This window comes from Dendrobates tinctorius, unplaced genomic scaffold (genome assembly GCF_039654945.1).
Source record: "Dendrobates tinctorius isolate UK_male_01 unplaced genomic scaffold, ASM3965494v1 ptg000107l, whole genome shotgun sequence".
NCBI classification, from domain to species: Eukaryota; Metazoa; Chordata; class Amphibia; order Anura; family Dendrobatidae; genus Dendrobates; species Dendrobates tinctorius.
In genome coordinates, this window is record NW_027361775.1 from 13,937,632 (window position 1) to 13,961,836 (window position 24,205).

A 24,205-nucleotide genomic window follows, 5' to 3' on the forward strand; every position below is an offset into this window, starting at 1 on the left:
TCAGATGCATATTCTCATGTGGTCATAGTAAAAATCCAAATGCTGTGTCTCATGTAGTATTGATCAGATTTAAATAACCCACCTTGCCATCTGCGTGGCTTTTGGTGTGCAAATTATGGATACAGTCTATGCACATGTCACATTTCATATGACACTGAACTTAGCCAGCAAGTGAAATATGTCCCTTCTGGTCCTGCATGCTCTATTGCTTTGAGGTTGTGGTATGTCAAAGCGCTTTGGGTGTATTGATCATTTCCAGTTATGAGCAGATCTTTTAACCTCTATGGTTTAATACACCATAGCTGGCAAGCAGGCTACGTCACTCCTGGCACAGCGTATTGGGTCCTGTTAAGCTGCATATATCAAGGCATCACAGTTGACATGCATCATATACAGTTTGATGCCATGTATCACACTATAACTGAAAAGGGCATTTTGTGTGACTCACGGTACATCTCAATCACACACTGTGAAAAACACCCCATTCAGCATTTGCACATTTTTGATCAAAGCCTCACAAGCTAAGATGTCAATGAGGGCAGTGTCGTAATAAAGAATTGCCTCAACTCCTATAGCACACATGGACAGTAATTGGGAGACTCATATCCTCAGATGTAAACAAGATAATATATAATAAGTCAGGATACACAAAATGATCTTATTCTCCCCTAGTTGATAGCTTAACAGTCCTATACTATAACATAATAAAGGTAGTGGAAGGTGGGTAAAAGTTAAATATATCCAAATTATGTAGATTAAGCTATTATGATGATATGGAACATGAACTCATATGCATGGCAAGTACATAACATTCCAAAAAATCATATTGGCCACGGAGGGCAACACCAGGCACACACTACACAAAGCATCCATAGGACAACACCTCATTTAGGCCTTTTGGCACCAATGAGTCAAGCCTGAAGGGCTACTCACATTCCTTTTACAAGATATTCCTATCAAGATCACCCTTCCTTGTCATGATCTTGAATCCCTCAATAATGCAAAAGGAGATCTCTCCAATTCTCCCACCATGCACTGGACTTACATGACGGGCGATCGGGGTGTCCAGTTGATGTCGAATGTCGCCCAGGTGTTACCCCATCCCCCGTCGAAATTCCCTATTCATTTTTACAATGTAATCTAGAAGGCAGGTACATATGGTCTTACTCAACACCCTAGATGATTTACAATTGTAGAAATCCTTGATTAAATATTTCTTACCAGACACGGAGTTGGAGAATGATTTGCAGGGGGTAGTCTTCCTGCAAATACAGCAATCCCCACACCTGAAGAAGCCGCATGTTCTTCTATCTAACCAGGGTCCTCTGATAGGTGCCTTCTCATACAGGCTGTGCACGAGTCTATCCTTTATTGATCTACTCCTCCTATATGTCACACTGGGAAACCTTGGTAAGATATCCACTAGGTCAGGATGGGACAACAGGATATCCCTATGTCTTTCAAGATACTGTATATTTTATTTGCCTATTTGCCTGATTATCATAGGTCCATATGATTCTGGTATGATTATCCTCTCATTTGGGCACTCCTCACATGGCGGAACCCCGGATTTCTCCTGCAGGCACTAAGCGCTGTATCTGTTTGCAGAGCCTGCACTCCTAGCACTGTTAACCCATTCCTGTAGCCCTGCTTTATCCAGTCACATTTATCTAATTCCAACCAGATAGACTCGTGTTCCAGCCTCTATATAATACCAGCAGCATAGACTTTGCTACCACCTAAGGATATCTATTACGCTATCGGTATCTTTTGCAGTTTTCTACCAAAAGAAACCAAAAAACCTTTCTGATGAAGGTCCGCTGTTGGACCGAAAACGCTCATACGATATGAGTCTATTTTTGTCTGGATGCTAATAAAGAATATACTGCTTCTTCATTTTTGATTGCCAAGTACTTTTGTACATATCCTCTCATTTGACCCTGTTTGATTGGATAAGATGTTCTCTCTTGTGATTTAAATAAATAGGATTCATCCTGAGTGAAATAGATCTTTCAGAATTGAAGCAGAATGTGCAAAAACTTTGTGGCAGTCTCAGGAGGCCCCATTTGCTACTTCAAATTGTGATAAAACTGTGTTTCAGTGACAAATCAGAAGGCCAAATTTCCACTTAAAAATTGTTAGGCCTAATATTGGGTTGCAGCCTGGAGGGCCAATTAGCTACTCCAAATCGTTTGTGATAAAATTGTGTTTCAGTGGCATATCAGAAGGCCAGATTTCCACTTCAAAATTGTTAAGTCTAATTTTGGGGTACACTCACGAGGCCCAATTGGCTAATCCAAATTGTTTGTGATAAAGCAGTGTTTCAGTGACAAATCAAAAGACCATACTTCCACTTCAAAATTGTTAGGCTTATACAGTTGTGCAGCCACAAGGCCCAATTAGATGTTACAAATCGTTTGTAATAAAACAGCGTTTCAGTGACAAATCAGAATGTCAGATTTCAGCTTAAAAATCGTTAGGCCTAATATAGTGGTGCAGTCATGAGACCCAATTAGCTATTCCAAATCATTTATGATAAAACTATGTTTTAGTGGCAAATCAGAAGGGCAGATTTCCACTTAAAAATCATTAAGCCTAATTTTGGGGTGTAGCCTGGAGGGCCAATTAGCTATTCCAAACTGTCTATGATAAAACTGTGCTTCAGTGGCAAATCAGAAGGCCAAATTTCCATTTAAAAAATGTTAGGCCTACTATTGGGTGTAGCCATGAGGCCCATTTAACTTCTCCAAATAGTGTTAGGCATCGGATTTCTATGTTTGCTCTGCAGGGATCCAGACCCTCACATTCTGCAGTCTCCTGCTGTTTATCTACTGCAGAGGAGATTGCCGAGGAGATTGCCTTGCAACAAATCTCTCCTGAGGCTAAGTCCTTCTGTCCTCCTACTGAGCATGCTCATTGGACGAACACCATTTGGAGATCGGGAGTCATGTGCTAAGGTCACGCTCCAGATCTAATTGGTCCATCTCAGAGATCTGGAAGCTTGCGGAAGGTCCCGGCTGCTATAAAAGGCGCGCATGGCTGTTCCGCCATGCGCTAGTATAGACTTACTTGCTGCTGTGTGTATGAGGACGGATGTATGATTCTGGTGAATGACTCATTATAAAATCCCTTCCCTCTGCTATTACGTTTGTGATTAGGGACTGAGTTTAGAATCAGCGCCAGCGCTCCTCTTCTGCAACATCCACAGCTGCTAGCGTCCGACATTGTGCTTGCGCCTTAGCCTTGTCGTTTAGTGGCAGTGTCCACGCCGTGCTGCAGTAGCAGCTCCTTTGCGTTCGCAGTTGCGACGCTCCGCACACGGTAGGTCTAGACGGACGTAGTGCCGCCGTCTTGGGCTACTCCTGTGACCTGATACCGTGTGTGCGTTTTTTACTGAGTACTGTGACCTCAACAGGCTCAGTCTTTTGTATTTAGATTTATTTGGCATCTCTGTGAATTAACTGAGATTGCTCTGCACATCTGGGTGAAGTTTAACCCTGTGCGCATTACCGCCATATTGCTCCTGCCACCACTTAGCAGCGGTTATATCACCTACTGCACGGTGGACCCCGAGCGGCGAACACACTTTATTATTATTTTTATTTAGTGCGTTCCGCCATTGCTAACAAATAGTTTATGATAAAACTGGGTTTCAGTGACAAATCAGAAGGCCAGGTTAACACTTGAAAATTGTTAGGCCTAATATTGCGGTGCAGCCATGAGGCCCAATTCGCTATTCCAAATTGTTTGTGATAAGACTGGGTTTCAGTGACAAGTCATAAGGCCACATTTCAACGTATAAATCGTTAGACCTACTACTATTGTGCAGCCACGAGGCCCAATTAGCTACTTCAAATTGTTCGTGATAAAACTGTATTTCAGTGGCAAATCAGAAGGCCAAATTTCCACTTAAAAATCATTAGGTCTAAAATTGAGGTGCAGCCACAAGGCCCAATTAGCTACTCCAAATCATTTGTGATAAAACTATAATTTCAGTGGGAAATCAGAAGACTATATTGCACTTAAAAATCGTTAGGCATAACAGTGTTGTTCAGGCACCCTATCTAAGAAAACAAATAGTGATTGTTCTTTTAGTGACTGGTGATTGACAGCTGTGGGCTTAAGGTTGTGAAACAGCAGGTTACAAGTGAGGATGGCTACTTACAACATGAGTTGTGGTGAAGAGGGAATAGGCTTGGTGTTTGACGTGTACTTTGGTTACATGTTAATGTGACTGAAAGCGCAACTGAACTAATACCGTCTCGTCCTATCAAAAAATCACTGACAACCTGTTACTGACCGAGCTACTCGACTCCCTTTCTTTGGTAGTACGCCTTGTAGATGAGGCTCAGAAAGAGCATGTGCCACAGTGGATGGCAAATGCTGCATCACATGGCCTCGCCTCCTCTTCCCTACCTTAACATCACACACGGTGGAATATTTAGAGATGGTGTCCCAACCACCCTTATTTCTCTCTGCATCAAAAACTGACTGTGGGGAACCTCAGCTGGGCCATTCTGCAGAGATGTTCATACATTCTATTCCATGGGCATCAGAGTTCTGCTCCTAAGAATCATAGAATCCAGAGAAGGAATGCATCTGCATCAATGCTCAAAATGTTTTCATGCTGGATCCATGATGGAAATAAGTAAGGTAAAAGCAGAAATTAAACCCTCATCATCAGACGTTAACTACCAAGAATGGAGGTGGTCCTGATGAGACTTAGATACCAGAGGCACACGCTGACTGTCCTGTGGTGTCAGGGCAGGAAGAGGAAGAAGGTGACTCTGAGGGTGAGGAGTGTGAGAACAAGGGGATGACTATGAGGTTTTAGATACCACTTGGTGTGATCCCAGGGGTAAGCAGCTGAGCAGCTTAGCAGAGGAGGTCGAGGAGGAAAATGAAGAGGTTACATTGCAGCTTCCCACACAGACACAAAGTGATGCCACCACAACAAGCACTACATCCTCAGCCACAAACTAGAAGAAAATCCAGCTCGACGAAATTGCATTGCAAATTTCATGATATGCAACATTGATGCCTTTCATGTGACTATGCACCCTAAATCATGCATCCTCAGCCCCAACTCTGGCTGTGGCCAGCCCTGGTTGAAAGTGTGCAGTTTGCAGGGCCAGCCAGAGTTGACTAACCTGGGCTTTTTTTGAGACCGCAAAGGATGACCCAATACATGTTATTTGTCAATTTTTAAAAAAAAACTAATTAGAGACAAAATTGCAATCATTTGAGAACTACATGCTTGAACTGGCACATGCACGATCAGCATGCCTTAGTGTGGGAATCTCACTGCTCTAAAAAGTGGACTAGCTGGCTTCGTCAACCACCGGCTGTCCCATCAGCCCCATCTGCTGTTTCTTCCTCCTCCGTCACCATTCCAAGTCTTACAAATAGAACAAAATCAAGTGGGCACCATCCAAATAATATTGACTACAATGTAAAATCAATGGGGGATCACTTATGCATGTAAAAATGAGCAACTAGCATACAAAGAAAGAGACCATGCATAGAAATAGGATCACCACACAGGATACAAATAAGTTAAAAAAATATATTTTTATTGTTAACAAAAGCCAGAAAACACCACACAATAAAAACATTTAAAAACCATCAAAAGGTAAGACATGAAAACTCCTACAAAGATCAAAATGTCATATTCAGTGTTTAATAATAGTATAACACTATATCCACTTGCCGCTTATAATTAATATTGCACACAAAGAGGTATCATATACAGTGGGGAAAAAAAGTATTTAGTCAGTCAGCAATAGTGCAAGTTCCACCACTTAAAAAGATGAGAGGCGTCTGTAATTTACATCATAGGTAGACCTCAACTATGGGAGACAAACTGAGAAAAAAAAATCCAGAAAATCACATTGTCTGTTTTTTTTTCATTTTATTTGCATATTATGGTGGAAAATAAGTATTTGGTCAGAAACAAAATTTCATCTCAATACTTTGTGATATATCCTTTGTTGGCAATGACAGAGGTCAAACGTTTTCTGTAAGTCTTCACAAGGTTGCCACACACTGTTGTTGGTATGTTGGCCCATTCCTCCATGCAGATCTCCTCTAGAGCAGTGATGTTTTTGGCTTTTCGCTTGGCAACACGGACTTTCAACTCCCTCCAAAGGTTTTCTATAGGGTTGAGATCTGGAGACTGGCTAGGCCACTCCAGGACCTTGAAATGCTTCTTACGAAGCCACTCCTTCGTTGCCCTGGCGGTGTGCTTTGGATCATTGTCATGTTGAAAGACCCAGCCACGTTTCATCTTCAATGCCCTTGCTGATGGAAGGAGGTTTGCACTCAAAATCTCACGATACATGGCCCCATTCATTCTTTCATGTACCCGGATCAGTCGTCCTGGCCCCTTTGCAGAGAAACATCCCCAAAGCATGATGTTTCCACCACCATGCTTTACAGTAGGTATGGTGTTTGATGGATGCAACTCAGTATTCTTTTTCCTCCAAACACGACAAGTTGTGTTTCAACCAAACAGTTCCAGTTTGGTTTCATCAGACCATAGGACATTCTCCCAAAACTCCTCTGGATCATCCAAATGCTCTCTAGCAAACTTCAGACGGGCCCGGACATGTACAGGCTTAAGCAGTGGGACACGTCTGGCACTGCAGGATCTGAGTCCATGGTGGCGTAGTGTGTTACTTATGGTAGGCCTTGTTACATTGGTCCCAGCTCTCTGCAGTTCATTCACTAGGTCCCCCCGCGTGGTTCTGGGATTTTTGCTCACCGTTCTTGTGATCATTCTGACCCCACGGGGTGGGATTTTGCGTGGAGCACCAGATCGAGGGAGATTATCAGTGCTCTTGTATGTCTTCCATTTTCTACTTATAGCTCCCACAGTTAATTTCTTCACTCCAAGCTGGTTGGCTATTGCAGATTCAGTCTTCCCAGCCTGGTGCAGGGCTACAATTTTGTTTCTGGTGTCCTTTGACAGCTCTTTGGTCTTCACCATAGTGGAGTTTGGAGTCAGACTGTTTGAGGGTGTGCACAGGTGTCTTTTTATACTGATAACAAGTTTAAACAGGTGCCATTACTACAGGTAATGAGTGGAGGAAAGAGGAGACTCTTAAAGAAGAAGTTACAGGTCTGTGAGAGCCAGAAATCTTGATTGCTTGTTTCTGACCAAATACTTATTTTCCACCATAATATGCAAATAAAATGAAAAAAAAACAGACAATGTGATTTTCTGGATTTTTTTTTCTCAGTTTGTCTCCCATAGTTGAGGTCTACCTATGATGTAAATTACAGACGCCTCTCATCTTTTTAAGTGGTGGAACTTGCACTATTGCTGACTGACTAAATACTTTTTTTCCCCACTGTATCACATAGAAATGCTGCTAGCATAGTACCCTGGCAAAAAATGCAGCCCGTGTTCTCAAGAAAAATAATCTGCATATAAATGTGAGCCCAATAGGCACCATATATAATGCCGACAAATTTGAACTGACAAAGGACATGTATCTTTTTTGCAGACAACTGACGTTCAAGATGTTATATCATCAACCATCACTCATAGATGAATTCCCTGACCAAGACAGACAAGTCTTTCGTGACTTATTAGACCTATTAACAGAAAACGAGAGTGAGCAGGGTAGAAGACGATTTAACGGCAGATTGCCTTCTCAGGCAACCTCTAAATTTTCCATGTTTCCAGTGATTCAAATTTTCTTTCAAAAAACTAGCAGGGATATGAAAAACCTGAAATTGGACCAATATTGTCAAAACAATTTGAGCAGGGATGAGAGAGTGGCCCTAAGTGGATTGAGGAACAATGATCTCTTTGAGATCAAGGAAGCAGACAAGGGCGGCAACATCGTCCTTTGGCCCAAGACCATGTATTGTATGGAGGTTAAACAACAACTCAATAACGTCCATCATTATCAACTTTTACCCTAGGAGTTTTCATTCCAAGTCTTCTCCCTCAGGTCTCTGTCTGCAGAAACTACAATTGTTTATCCACCACAGTTTGGGTAAGTGAGATACTGTCAGCTGTTATGGAAGTAGACATGACTGTTGCTTTTGTGTCCCCTAGCACAACACATCTTTCTCAACCCACCATCAATCCACCATCACCTGCACCTTACTCACAGTCCAGCAGTTTGTCCTTTCCCGCACTCTGACCTCTCTCAGCACACCCACGAGCCCTCTGTCCCTCAGTTATGGTCACATAAAAGAATATATCCTCCTGTACATGGGAAAGCTAAGAGCTTGAACTCCACAATCTCCAATCTGTTAGCCATGGAAATGCTGCTTTTCTGCCTGGTGGATACAGACAGCTTCAGAAATTTAATGGCTATCGCAGTTACCCAGTACCAGTTGCCATTACTTCTCAAAGATAGCTGTGCCTGCGCCACACCAGCATGTCAATGACAACATCACCTGTTCCGTGAAAAAATCTATGTCTGCCAGGGTGCATTTCACCACTGACACCTGGATGAGCAAACATGGACAGGGCCCTCAACCTCTCCTTTAATCAGACATGCGTTCCAGCAGTACAGATGGAATCTCCCCACCTCTGTACTGCACAGTTATTGCTCCCTGCTATCAGGCAGTGTTTAAACGCAGCTCAAGAGTTGTGGATAGGTATCCAGGCCGAGTTAGAGCAATGACTGTCTCCACTAAACCTGGAGCCAGGAAAGGCCGTGTGCGATAATGGTGCAAACCTCGTGATAGCACTATGCTGCGGCAACCTCACACACATGCCTTGCATGGCTCACGTCCTCAACCCGGTTGTACAGGAACTTCTCCTTCACTATCCCAGCCTGGATATGCTGTTACAGAAATCACAGTCACTGCTCACTTCCATCAATCAGACCCCGCAGGTCATCGACTTGCATCACTACAGAGGTCTTTTAGCCTACCAGTTAACCATTTTATTAGTGATGTTCCGCCATAGTGGAATTCCACTCTATGCATCTTGCAGTAGCTGTGGCAGCAGTGAGGAGCCCTGGTGCAGTATATCCTTTTGCATAGCCTGGGCCAACACAGTCTGGACATGGTGCAAATCACGCTTGTGGAGTGCGCACAAGTGAAGGACATCTGCACCCTTCGGCACAGTTTTAAAATGGCTACTAAGATGGTTAGTGCTGACAATGCTGTTATCAGCATCACTATTCTGGTCATCTACATGCTGGAGCACACTTTGAATAGTCTGCGTGAGGAGGTAATGGTCCCAGAGGAAGAGGTGGAAACAGAGGACGAAGCGGATGGGATAACAAGATCTCAAATTTCCGGGCCGTTGGCGCACAGTCCAGTGCCATGGGATGGTGACTTACAGGGATCAAGGAGGCACATGGAACCAGACAAACTGTTAAGGACCTTTCTCACATAGCGAGATCGCTAGCAAGATCACTAAAGCATCACCGATTTTGAGACGCTACAGCGATCTCGCCAGCGATCTCGCTTTGCGTGACATGTACCTGCGACCGCCCCCCCCCCGCTGGATATCGCTGATCGTGCTCGAATGGCCTGGGCCATTTTTTCATCGTTGGTGTCCTGCTGGCTGGCATGCATCGCTGTGTTTGGTGCCGACTAGCGACATCGCAGAACTCATGGACGCAGGCGGAAACCGTCAGAATGGCTGCGGTGTGACAGGTAACAGCGACTGCCAACGGATCGCTGTATCGCTGCTGCGTCACTGGAGAGATCTGCCTGTTTGGCAGCTCACTAGCGACAATTTAGCGATGCACCAGCGATCCTGACCAGGTCGTATCATTGTCGGGATCGCTGGTGCATCACTAAATGTAATGGGACCCTTAGTGAAGATGGACGAGCCAAGGAACCAATGAGGAAGGATGAGGTAATGGGTGCGCAAGAATCAGGAGATGAAGAGGATAATGATCTACTCTCTATTGTCTGTGGTTGGCAGGAGGGGACAGAGGAAGCAACCTTGAGTGTTACCCACCCACCAATACACCATGAACTTGGACCTCATGAAAGCACCCGACACATGAGTGACTTCTTGATGCACTATCTTCAACACAATGCCTGTATTATTTGGGTTAAAATTAGTGCTGACTACTGGGTTGCCACTATGTTAGATCCATGGTGCAACAGTAAATTTAGCCAGATGCTGCTCCCCTGAAAAGGGATGCGCGCATGCTAAAGTATTGAAACATGCTTGTAGACAATCTTAATAGTGGTTTTCCTCAAGACAACAGAGAGGCACACAATGTACTTCCCAGTTCTAGAAGTTTAACCCCGGGAACGTCAAGGCATCATCACAAAAACATTAGTAGCAGAAGCAGCAATGTAAGTGACAAAAGCAATTTCTGTGAGTCACTTAACACCTTGTTTAGACCAGCCCATGCACCAGCAGAACAGAGTACAAGTCTGATATGTTGTGAACGACTGGAGATAATGTGCAGGAGTATCTCAAACTCAATATCAATGCCATCAGAGTGGGTTAGGCCCCTTTTGCATTTTGGTCTTCAAAAATTAAAGAGTTGCCTGAGCTCTCCACTCAAGCCTTGGAAGTTTTGTCATGCCCAGCATCCAGCGTTCTTTCAGAACATTTCTTCCATGTTACTGGTGGTGTCCTGGTGTATAAGCACATTTGGCTCTCCCCTGAAAGTGTATACTGCCAAAATTTCATCAAAATGAACAAGTTATGCTTCTCCAATGACTTTTCCACTCCAGTCGCAGATTGGGCATACTAGGCGAAGGTGTTGTTTTAGTGTCATGTATTGAACTTGCATTATTGCAGTCCATGCCATCTTTGTGGTGTCTTCTCTGCCTGCTGTTGCTGATATTGCAAACAATTTTTTGAAATGTGGAGTTGGGTCTCCATCTGTTGGGTTGCCTGTAGTAGAAAGTGTGTCCGAGACCTATTATACTGTTTCTACTCTGTGGAAATTGATACCACTTTAGTGCTGTGTGACACTTATTTTTTGAATTGTGGAGACATCAAGTTGGGTCATCATCTGGTGGATTGCTGGTATAAGTAGGACTCCCAGACAGACAGGCCTGCACTTACTTTCAGTCTACTGCCTGTGTTACTTTCCTTACATTTTCTACCAATATTACTGTATGACACTGATGTTTGTGCCATCTGAGTGTAGCTGGAAAAAAAAGGTATGAGGCATTAGATCTCCCAGATAAGAAGGCTTACACTGCTCCCTTAGCCACCACGTATTAATTGAAACTTCAATTTAAAGCTCTAAATGCTGGCTCAGACACTCTTTTGTGGCATATGGCTGACTTCTGCTGTGCCATTATCAAGTTTCTACTGCAGGTAAATTGATGCCACATTTCCTGTTGTCCCTAATTTTGGGAAATATTTGTACTCCAGGTTGGGTCTCCTTCATGTGTTGTGCCTTTTGAAGTATAGCTCCCAGACCGGCAGGCCTGCACTTCATTTTAGTCAACTACCAGTGCTACTATCTTTACATTTTTTAACATTAGTGCTCTATCAAGTTGATATTTTTGCAATTTGGGAAAGTCTGCCTGGGAAAAAAAATGAATCCGTTGCATGAGGTATCAGGGCTCCCAGCACAGCTTGCTTAAACCGGACCCTCACGCATCTCATCTTAATTTAACCCCTTAGTGGCAGAGGCAATTTGGTACTTAATCACCAAGACAATTTTTACAATTCTGACCACTATCACTTAATGAAGTTACAGCTCTGGAATGCTTCAACGTATCCCACTGATTCTTCATGTTAGTGGTAACATTTCTTTGATATAACTTGCGTTTATTTCTGAAAAAAATGGAAATTTGGCAAAATTTTGAAACTTTTGCAATTTTTAAACTTTTAATTTTTGTACCCCCCTTAAAACAGAGTGTGGTGTAGCACAAAATAGTTAATAAGTAACATTTCCCACCTGTCAACTTTACATCAGCACAATTTTGGAAGCATAATTTTTTGTTAGGACGTTATAAGGGTTAAAAGTTGACCAGCAATTTCTTATTTTTGCAACAAAATATACAAAACCATTTTTTAAAGGAACCAACTCACATTTGAAGTGACTTTGGGGGTCAATATAACAGAAAATACCCAAAAGTGACATTATTCTAAAAACTGCACCCCTCAAGGTGCCCAAAACCACATTCAAGAAGTTTATTAACCCTTCAGGTGCTTCACAAGAACTAAAGCAATGTGGAAGGAGAAAATGAACATTTTACATTTTTCACAAAAAATTTAATTTGGCACCAAATTCTTTTATTTTCACAAGGGTATCAGGGAAAAATGGACTACAAAATTTGTTGTGCAATTTCTCCTGAATATGCCAATACCCTGTATGTGGAGGAAAGCCACTGTTAGGGCGCAAGGCATTATCATTAGTTCCAAGACTCTCTTCATCTCTGCCCTTTAATATATTGTTTTCCCACCTGTTTTGGTAGGGCATAGTAGGGCAGTGAGGGATAGCCTACGTTGAGTGGGGGCGCCAAATAAGCATTCCTTAGGGTGCCAAACTCCACAGTCAGGCAGGGGCAATTTCAGGCCTACTATATAGGGTATTTGCTAGACTAGTCTATTTTTGGTATATTTTTTCATATATACCTTTTTTACCGGGTTGGAGTGTTTTTTTTAAATTGAATTATTAAAGGTTGTTTTTTAAAGGGAATACATGTTCACATACTAATTTTATATTTCCTTAACTCATCTAGTACGTTGACACAACCCTAGCCCTAGCTATAACTCCAACCCAAACAATAGCCCCAACCTTAACCTTAATAGAAAAAAGGAAATAAATACATTTTTTTTTATTTTTACCTATCTAAGTTGATGAGAAAGGGGAGTTTGATTTACTATTTTTTATTTTGATCAATGTGATAGGGTCTATCACAGTGCTCAAAATGAACCAATAGGAAAATTTCCCTATTGTTGCCAGGTGCCGGCCAGCTGATCTCTGCAGGTGCACTGCACATGTGCCCGTCATTTTTTCCCAGAAGAAGGCAATAAGAGCCAGGGGACATAGTTGGGGATGCATGTGCGATCAGAGGAGAGAAAAATTCAATGGGAAATCAAACTTTTTTTACGGTTACTGTTATTCCATGAATAATGGTTAGCACAACACTGGGGTCAGTAAATTATGACCCGAATCATGTTCTCCGGAGATCCCGGAGAATTTCCAATGCTGGAGGGCGCTATACACTTATTTCTCAGCAACACTAAAAAGCAGCACTGAGTAATAATTACCCTTAACTACCACCATTAAAAGGCGTATCGGCGGTCATCAAGGGGTTAAACCTAAATTCAAAGCTCTAAATACTGGCCAAGACCCTTGTACCACATGCATGACCTATTGCTGACTGCTGCTGTGCCATTATGAAATGTTCTACTGTGGGTTAATTGATCAATCACCTACCTCTGTTACTATCCTTATATTTTTCTACCTATATTAGTCTATGAAACTGATGTTTTTGCCACTTGAATGTGGCTGGGAAACTAAAAAAAAATGAGCTGTTGCGTGAGGTATCTCGGTTCCCAGCTAAAAGGCTTACACTGCTCGCTTATCCACATCCACATCCTTCATTGTAGGTTAACAGAAACGATTTTTCCTATATCAGTAACAAAATAATACATGTACATAATAATGAGACATTTAAATTCTAACCATCATTTTTACATTAAAGATAGAAGATGACGTAGAACCATGCAATCATAGAATGGTAGAGTTGGAAGGGATCGCGAGGGCCATCATGTCCAATCACCTACTCAATGTAAAATTCACTAAATCATCCCAGACATATGTCTGTCCAGCCTCTGTTTGAAGACATCGTTGAAGGAGACCTCACCACCTCTAATAGCAGCCTATTCCACTCATTGATCATCCTTACTGTCAAAAAAGCTTTTTATAATATCTAATCTGTATTTCCTCCCATTAAGTTTAATCCCATAGCTTCTAGTCTTTCCTTGTGCAAATGAGAGTAAAGCTGATCCCTCTTTAGTGTGACAGCTCTTGAAATATATGTAGACAGCTATTAAGTCTCCTCTCAGTCTTCTCTTTTGCAAGCTATACATCCCCAAATACTCAACTACTCATAGGTAGAGAAGAGCGAATATTTCAATATTCGGTTTGGCTCAGGATTACCGAATTTGCAATATTCACCGATTTAATCGTCGATTAAATCGCCAAATATAGCCAAACATACACAGCACAAAAGCTGGTGTTTCCTAAGCTGTGTGACACTGTGGGAAACACTGGCATAGCGCTTCTGATTGGCGGTGAAATCATCCCCACCGGTCAGAGATCCACGGTACCCATGCTGTCAGAAGACAGCGTGAGCCCGCAGCTGTGATCAGAGGTATAAAGTTTACCTCCAGTCACTGGTGTCAGCTGATGGGACTACAGCTCCCATCAGCTGACACTTGCTGCCGCTAATAACAGTGAGAGTAGGAGCGGCGGATGGGAGCATTCATCAGCTGATCCTGCACTGTAAATAAATAATTAAAAGAAAAACCCAGCAGAGCAGACCCAAACCCCATTCAATTGAATGGAGGGCCTGACAATATAGTGTTTGACATGCTGTCATATGCATGACAGCGTGGTAAACACCACTTCTGATCGATCGGTGGTGAAACCATCCTCTCCGGTCAGAGAGCCGTGGTTCCTACACTGTCAAAAGACAGAATGAGCGCTCCTGTGATTGGTTGCATAAAGGTTACCTCCGGTCACTGGTGTCAGCTGATGGGACAACAGCTCCCATCATCTGACACCTGCTGCCGCTAATAACAGTGAGACCAGGAGCGGAAGATGGGAATATTCATCAGCCACACCTGCGCTGTAAATAAATAATTTTTAAAAAATCTTGCGTGGGCTCCTTCCTATTTTTGATAACCAGCCAGGCAAAACTCACAGCTGGGGACTGCAAACCTCAGCTGTAAGCATTAGCAAGGTTGGTCATCAAGAATAGAGGGGTCCCAATGATGTTTTCTTTATTTATCTAAATAAATAATTTAAAAAAATGGCGTGAGGTCCCCTCCATTTTTGACAACCAGCCTTGCTAAACCGGACAGCGGGGGGCTGGTATTCTCAGGTGAGTAAGGGTCCATGGATATTGACCCACCCAGCCAAAAAATAACAGCCTGCAACTGCCCAGAAAAGACACATCTATTAGATACGCCAATTCTGGCACTTTGCCCGGCTCTTCCCACATGCCCTGTAGCGGTGGCAAGTGGGGTGATAATTGAGTGGGTTAATGTCACCTTTGCATTGTCAGGTGAAATCAAGCCCCAAGGTTAGTAATGGAGAGGCATCAATAGACGCCACAATTACTAGCCCCATAGTCATATTGTAAGAAAACACAAACACCCAGAAAAAAGTCCTTAAATTGAAAGAAAGACACAGACTCCTTTTAATAATGTTAATTAAACCATACTTACGACCTTGCCTAATTCCACCGAAGCCCTCGTTCTCCTGTAATAAACCAAAAATAATAAAACAAAAATATAACATACCTATCTGTTATTCTGTCCCACGCCATAATGCACGTCTGGGGGAGAAATAGTTTTCAACCTGGATGGTGCCAATATGCGACCATCCAGGTTGAGACCCACTAGTGACTGAGCGGCTGCGACTAGCAATGATGTCACTGACGCTGGGAAATAAGATTTCCTGTTTCTACATAAAGCAGAGAAAAATTAGTTTGGCACAAAGGCAAAATGAGCAATTATAAGTACGCAGTGTTATATAATTTGATGAATGCATTGAATGAATACATATATATATTTCCTTTGTGTGTATTGCAAAAAAAAACAGAAAAAGATACAATATGGACATAATTTCACACAAAAACCCCAAAATGGGCTGGACAAAGTTGTTGGCTAAACAACTTTGATTCAATCATGTTAGAAACGGGATGGGGAATTATAATTGCTATAAATGTATAAATATTAATAGGTTTATGTGACTTGAAAGCTACAAATCAAACTCTGTTTTCACTGGTACATGTTTATTGAAAGATATTCATAAAATTCAGTTTAATATTCTTGAAAACAATTTGCTAGTTTGCCAAGAAATTAGCATAAATTGTATTAAAAATTGTGTTTTTATTATTTTTAAGTAAAATGTATGCATATGACCCATAATCAATCTCTTAATATAATAATTTACTGTTTTTCAGGAGAGACAATGCCATTAGCTGCTTCTAATCACATCCTTCTGAGATTTAGCACAACCAATGGTGCACCTGCCAAGGGATTTCATTTTGTTTACCAAGGTAACTGAACATTTCTCCTATAATATTCTGAACAGTTTGATATTTAGAAGTATAATATTTATTAAGCTGTTTTGGTATAATTGACAAAGGCTTTATTGCCTAAATTTCAGCATAGCCAATGTTTGTGTTATAGATTTAACCCCTTAGTGATCAAACCAATTTTGACCTTAATGACCAAGTCAAGTTTTACAATTCTAACCAGTGTTACTTTATGAGGTTACAACTCTGGAATGCTTCAATGGATCTCACTGGTTTTTCATGACATATTGTACTTCATGATTTCTTTGATATGATTTGGATTTATTTGTGAAAAAAAGGAAATTTGGTGAACTTTTAATTCCTATGCCCTTAATCGAAGTGTTATGTCATACAAAATAATTAATAAATAATATTTTCCCACATGTCTACTTTACATCAGTACAATTTTGGAAACATAATGATTTCTCACTTTTCCAACAAAATTTAGACAACCATTTTTTTAGGGATAATATCGCATTTGAAGTGATTTTGAGGAGTCTATATGACAAAAAATACCCAAAATTGACAACATGCTAAAAACTGCACCCCTCAAGGTGCTCAAAACCACATTGAAGAAGTTTATTAGCCCTTCAGGAGCTCTACAGGAACTGGAGCAATGTGGAAGGAAAAATGAGCATAAAATTTTTTTCGCAAAAAAATTGTTATAAACCCAAACTTTTTTATTTTCACAAGGGTAACAGGAGAAAATGGACCACAAAATTTGTTGTCCAATTTCTTCTTAATATGCCGATACCTTATTTGTGGGGAAAGTTTACTGTTTGGGCGCACATCAGGGCTCGGAAGGGAAGCAGTGCCATTTGACTTTTCTATGTAAAATTTGCTGGAATTATTAGCGGACTCCAAGTCATGTTTAGAGAGCACCTGATGTGCCTAAACAGTGGAAACCTCCCACAATTGACCCCATTTTGGAAATCACACCCTCAAGGATTTTATCCAGGGGTGTAGTGAACACTTCAAACCCACAGGTGCCACACAGAATTTGATAACATTAGGTCGTCAAATTTAATATGTTATCAGTAGTGTTGAGCGCAAGTGCTCTCTTTTCCAGTTTGCATTGGGTGCTTGGATATAATAATAATAATCTTTATTTTTATATAGTGCTAACATATTCCGCAGCGCTTTTCAGCTTACACACATTTTCATCACTGTCCCCAATGGGGCTCACAATCTAAATTCCCTATCAATATGTCTTTTGGAGTGTGGGAGGAAACTGGAGTACCCGGAGGAAACCCATGCAAACACAGGGAGAACATACAAAATCCTTGCAGATGTTGTCCTTGGTGGGATTCAAACCCAGGACCTCAGTGCTGCAATGCTAACCACTCAGCCACCGTGCTGCTCTATGCATCGAATATTGCAGTTGTTTGCCCCACATATTTTTCAGCTCTTAAACAGCCCAAAAAACATGGATGCATACCCGAGCACCCAATGTAAACTCAAGTAGCGAGCACTTGCACTCAAAACTAGCTGAAATATTGTCACTTTTAATTTTTACTTTTGAAATAAACCCCAACCCTAAACCTAACACACCCCTAATGTAGCCCTAACCCCAACCCCAACCCTTATCCAACCCTAAGCCTAACTCCAAAGAATGGAAAAAATAAAGGAAAAATTATTTTATTAATGTTCACTAAATAAGGGGGTGACAAAGGGGTTTATGATTTACTATTTTTTTTATTTTGACCACTGTGATAGGGTCCATATGGGCTGTTACCTCAATTCAAGCCAACATTGACATTAAAAAAATTGTCTGAAATAAATATCTGGAAATACCCATTGAGTCAAAATCGTCACTACACCTGTAGATAAATTCCCAGAAGGATGTAATTTCAAAAATGGTGTCACTTGAGGGGTAATTTTGTTGTTCTGGAACTTAGGGGCTTTATAGATGAGGTCCACAGGCTATTCTAGTAAAATCTGTGCTCCAAGAGTCAAATAGCGCTCCATCCCTATTGAGTCCCGCCATGTAGCTAAGTAGTGCTGTACAGGCACACATAGGGTATTATCACGATCAGCAAAAATTGTGTTACAAATGTTGATGCCATTTTTACCAATTTCCCCATAAGAAAATGTGAAATCTGGGGCTAAAACAACATTTTTGTGGTAATAATGTAGCTAATTTATTCTTCACTGCCTAATGTTATGAGGTTCTGTGACATACCTGTGTTGTCAATATGTCAATATGATCACTTCACCCTTAGATAAAATAATTGAGGATTGTAGCTTGCAAAATGAGGTCACTTTTGAGACGATCCTGCTGTTCAGTGGCAATATGACATGACAACCGCAAACCATAACTGCAAAATCTCCACTATAATATTGCACTGCTTTCCTTCTGAGCTTTTCACAGCGCTGCAAAAGTAGTCTTTGACCACATATTGGGTATTGGTGTACACAGGAGAAATTGATCAACAAGTTATACCATTAGTTATCTCCAGTTTACTATTGTGAAAATGAAAAAATTGGTGATAAAGCATCATTATTGTAATAAAAAATTTTTTTTCGTAATTATCTCACTCAAAGTTGTAAAATTCTGTAAAGCACCTGTTGGTTCAAAGTGCTCAGCACAGCTCTAAATAAATTCCTTAAAAGGTGTAATTTCCAAAATGTGGTAACTTGTCAGAGTTTTCTACTGTCTAGGCATTCATGGGCTCTCTAAATGCAACATGGCGCTCACATGCCATTCCATCAAATATAGCTCCTTCCTTTCAGTGCTTGGCAGTGTGATCAAACAGTAGTTTCCCATGACACATGGGGTATCTGCTGATGCAACATTTTTTTGGATTTTCCACTGTTTAGGGATAACAGGTGTTCTCCAAGTGTGATATGGCATTCGCTATCTGTTCTAGTCAATTTTGTGCTTCAAAAGTCAAATGACGCTCCTTCTCTTTCAAGCCCTGCCATGGGCCCAGATAGCAGTTTTTCACCATATATGGGGTATCATAGTGCTCAGGAGAAATTGTACAACAATTTTCTGGGTCCATTTTTTCCTTCTACCTTTGTGAAAATGAGCTAAATCAACATTTTAAGGGAAAATTTAATATTTTTTCCTACCTGATTGCTTTACTTCTTGTGAAGCAAATAAAGCTCTAATAAACTACTAGAATGCAATTTTGAGGGGAGCATATTTTAAAATGATGTCATTTTTGGGTATTTTCTGTTGCATAGGTCCCTCAAAGTTACTGCACGTGGGATGTGTTCCCTAAAAAATATATTTTTCTTAATTTTGGTTGAGAAATGTAAAATTGCTGATGAACCCTTTTAGCTTCCTAACAAAAAAAGTGATGCTTAAAATATGATGGCAATTTTAACTAGACATGTGAGAATTGTTATTTCTTAGCCATTAACTGATTTGTGTGATGTATCTCTCTGGTTTAAGGGCATAAAAATTAAAACTTTGAAAATTGTGAATTTTTCAAAAAATTCTGATTCACAAATAAGTGCAAAAATTACAAACCTAGATTTACCACTACCATAATGTACAATATGCACAAAAAAATACAATCTCAGAATTACTAGGATACATTAAACCGTTCCAGAGTTATTACCTTATAAAGTGACGCTAGTCAGAGTTGGAAAATTTGGCCTGTTAGCAAGGTGAAAACAGGCTTTGGAGTGAGGGAGCTAAAGAGGAACTTTCATTAAATGTTTCATGTTGTACTGGACACATGAATGAGGTAATGCTTTTTTAGTCCAAGTGGGTGCTATCAGAGAGATCTCACTGGATGCATGTACTTCTTCACTTTGTTTGAAATTGCCCAATCATGAGAAGTGAACAACATATAGGAGAAAAAGACTGTGTTCCACAATAGCTTAAACCACATGCTGTATTTCCCAGGGTAAAAGAGAGCCTAGTCTGACTAGGCTGCAGACCTTTTAAAGGATCATCATACCTGATCATTAAAAAATCAATTAAGCTAGCTCAAAACTAGGACTATTTGGTTAAAGAATGGAGGGATTCTAACTTGCTTGCTGGGAAGAGACAGTGGACCACTAGTGAAGATGAAGGATGGTCTCTTGAAAATGTTGGTGATTGAAAATACTTAGAGGAAAGTTCTGGAGAACAAGGAAGCTCAAATTGAAATCTAGGATGAGAGGCAGGTGAAAAGGGATAGAACATAGAATGCTTAGGGGTGTGGTACCAGTGCGACTGACCATTCCAAGGAAAGGGAGGCAAAAGTATGAATGTGCAGATATGATACCAAAGGAAAGAGTGATAAGCAACAGAAAAAGCGGCACAACGAGCTAGAAACAAATACCATCATGTGTAAAAAAATCAAAAATAGAAGTAAATATAATGAAATCATATCCCAGCTCATTGTAACAGGGTAGGACACACTGAAAGCATACATTAAATTCAGAAGAAAAGACCAGTGCAGAAACGTCCAAAAATAAAGATATAATAAAATCACAAATTTTTATTGAAGACACAGATAAAATATTGACAGTTAGTGAGTACAAGAGTGAGTACAAAGGTGACACAAGGAAAAATTGCAGAGTGTGAATGAACAGTGTACCTCAATAGAATGATGAATAGCCAGGTTTTGTAGAGAATTTTTTGATGATAGGGGGAACTATATCCGAAACGCGCATTGGGGTTTGCAGAGTGGGTGTCCAGTGGTGCCTCTCCCTGGTATGTGTTGTAATAATCATTATGTGTTTGGCCACAAGATTTTTCTGGAGCTAGATTCTGTAGCATAGTAACCAGCCTCGGATTTTTCCTTTACTTATTGGTGCTGGCCATTTGTTTATTCATTAACTCTCTATGCTCCTTTTCTTGTGATCATATGTCATGAAAAAATTCTCTACAAAACCTGGCTATTCATCATTTTATTGAGGTACACTGTTCATTCACACTCTGCAATTTTTCCTTGTGTCACTCTTGTACTCACTAACTGTCAATATTTTATCTGTGTCTTCAATAAAAATTTGTGATTTTATTATATCTTTATTTTTGGGCATTTCTGCACTGGTCTTTTCTTCTAAATTTACCAAAGGAGAGAGGTATATGTCCATAAAGTGTAAAAGTGCACTCAGTTGCTGTGGTCACAGGCTGGTGTCTTCTAATAACTGGGCTCATTGGCCCTGCTGCATATTAACAGCAAATGGAAGGACGGGAGATATCTCAAATGATTTTCCCATGACTATTGCTAAGCAAACGGTTTGTCATTTAACATTTTATAAGCAGACATAAAAATAAGTGTAATGAATCTATAAAGAGAATAAAAACACAGAACACTCCATAATGCAGAAATCTTTCATGAAGTGGAGTTGATGAAGTCTGAAAGAAAGGGCATACAGTGACATGCAAAAGTACTCCCTCATTGGCATTTTACCTGTTTTGTTACATTACAACCTCTGTTTAAATATTTTACAATGTGATTTGTCTGTGATTCATCAGCACTAATTGTTGAAGTGAGAAAAATACAAATATAAATTAAATTTATAGGATCAAATAACTAAAAATTGGCATGTGCAAATGCCTTTACCCTTTTTGTTAGATGTCCCTAAAAACTTTCTGGTGCAAGCAATTACACTCATAAGTCACATGCTTAGTAAAAGGAAGTTCACCTGTGTTCAATCTAACTGCCACATGGTCATTAGTATATACACACCTTTTCTGAAAGGCCAAAGAGGCTCCAAGACAATTAATCAAGAGTCACCATTAACCAAAAAACACCATGAAAACCATGGAGATCTCCAAACAAGTCAGGGACAAAGTTGTTAAGAAGTACAAGTCAGGATTTGGTTATAAAAAAACCCCAATATCTGATGATCCCCCGGAGCTCAAATCCATGGTCATCAAATGGAAAGAACACAGTACTATAACAATACCTACGAAAAATATGAACCCAAGCAAGAATGGCAATATTCAGAGAGGCAGCACAGAGACCAAAGGTAACCCTGAAGGAGCTGTCCAGCCTCTGTTTGAAGACTTCCATTGAAGGAGAACTCAATCTTTTGGCAGCCTGTTCCACTTATTGATCACCCTCACAGGCAACAAGGTTTTTCTAATGTCAAATCTGTATCTTCTCCCTTTCATTTTCATTCAATTGTTTCTTGTATTTCCATGTGCAAATGAGAATAAGGATGATCCTTCTATACTGTAACATCCCTTCAGATCGTTGTAAACAGGCATTAAGTGTTCTCTTAGCATTATTTTTTGCAAGTTAAACATTTACATACCGTTTAACTGTTCCTCGTAGGACATAGTTTGCAGTCCGCTCACCATCCTGATAGCTCTTCACTGAGCTTGCGCTAGTTTTTTTATTCTGCTGAAGCAACTTTTGAGTAGTTTAAGGGGAAATGTACATATGTTTTGCAGTAGTCTAGTCAAAGCTTAGACCTTATTCCAATTGAGAATCTGTGATAAGATTTGCAGATTGCTGTTTACCAGAGGAAACCATCGTACTTGAAGGAGCTGGAGCAGTTTTATCTTAAGGAATGGGCAAAAATCCTAGATGTGGATAGCTCATAAAGACTTATCCAAAGTGTCTTACAGCTGTTATTGCCACACAAGGAGGCGCTACAAAGTATTGACTTTAGGGGTAAACAGTTGTGCACACTGAAGTTTTCTATTTTTTGTTTGCATTACAATAAAAAGAAAACCAAATGTTCACAGTTATAGGCATGTTCTTTACATGAACTGATGCAAACCATAAAAAAAACTAGTGAAATTCCAGGTTGTGAGGTAGCAAAACAGAAAAAATGTCGAGGTAGGTGAATACTTTTGTAAGAAACTCTGTTTCAAAGTCACAGATGTAATGAATTAGCTGCAACTGCTCCAGATGATGGTATGGTGCAGGAATGACCATGTATCAAATAAATAATTTCAAAAATAAGACAAAAAGACGGGATGATATAAGTGGTGCTGAGTATGACAGACTAGTAGATAATATTTTCATAATTTATTAAATGAATACAGTACTGCGTATAAGATAAAGTGTTATGAAGATATTATATGCCTGTATGTCACACTCAGCACTGCTAATATCATCCCCTTTATATTTTAATTTCCAAAAATAAATGTTACCATGAGAATGACCTGTTGTGTTAATAGGCGATGTGTTACTGCCAAAAGTGAAACTGTGTGGTGGTGAAACAATACATTAACATTCGCTCATACGCACATACTGCTGAAAGCAATTTTTTTTAGTTTTGACCATTTTTCTTTGTCAGAAAAAAATAAAAAATGTAAAAGAACAATTTACATTTTAATAAAAAATATACCTATAAAGAGAAAAATCAGACAAACTGAACATTTGAAAGAGGTCTCTTAATTTGTGCCAGAGCTGTATGTTAAGGGTCTTCTTTGGAAATTAGTCAGTTTCATGTTCAATGCGTGCACTCTGTGAAGGCTTAAGGGCATTCTTAAAGGCTTAAGAAAGCAGAGCTGCAAGCATAGAACCCCTCAAAGCAGCACAAAAAGGTCATACAGAATTGTGCCTCACGAGTAGAGATTGTTGGAATATGGTAATTTTAAAGGGATCTATAATACCATGGGCACCAAAAACTAATGATTTGATACCTATCAGCTCTGTTGGCACTGTATTAGGGATATGCATGGCATGTTTTCAGTGTGGTCCCAGACGATAGATCTGTTGTGATATGAAATTCACTTTTTGCTATTCAGAGTTCATAAACATTACTTAGCCAAACTTTTTTTAATAAATGGTTAGAAAAGATAGAATGCATAATGCATTTTTACTATGAATTCAATTAGAAGAATGTTCTTTGGCTTGAGTTGTTGTGAACAGCATCTGCTTTCGGAATAAACACACTAATCTCACCAGCAAAACCAATCATTTTATTTATCACTCTATATTCCTGGTTGACCTTATTCTCTGTTCACTTTCCACTGGGATGATTTCAATTTTGTTTCACAGCAGTGTAAAACACTTACTAAAGGGGGGTTTACACATAGCGATATCGCTAACAACATCGCTAAAGCATCACCGATTTGGTG

At 40.3% G+C, this 24,205-nt stretch overlaps 1 protein-coding gene across 3 annotated transcripts in view; it reads left to right on the forward strand.

Moving 5' to 3' along the window:
* Nucleotides 1-24,205, forward strand: part of CSMD1 (CUB and Sushi multiple domains 1) — a 2,734,739-nt gene that overhangs the window by 2,282,070 nt on the left and 428,464 nt on the right. For all 3 annotated transcript variants that reach the window (XM_073589180.1, XM_073589181.1, XM_073589182.1), the window contains exon 33: nucleotides 16,105-16,200. In XM_073589180.1, the coding sequence (XP_073445281.1) occupies nucleotides 16,105-16,200 (96 nt within the window). The remainder of the gene's footprint in view (nucleotides 1-16,104; nucleotides 16,201-24,205) is intronic.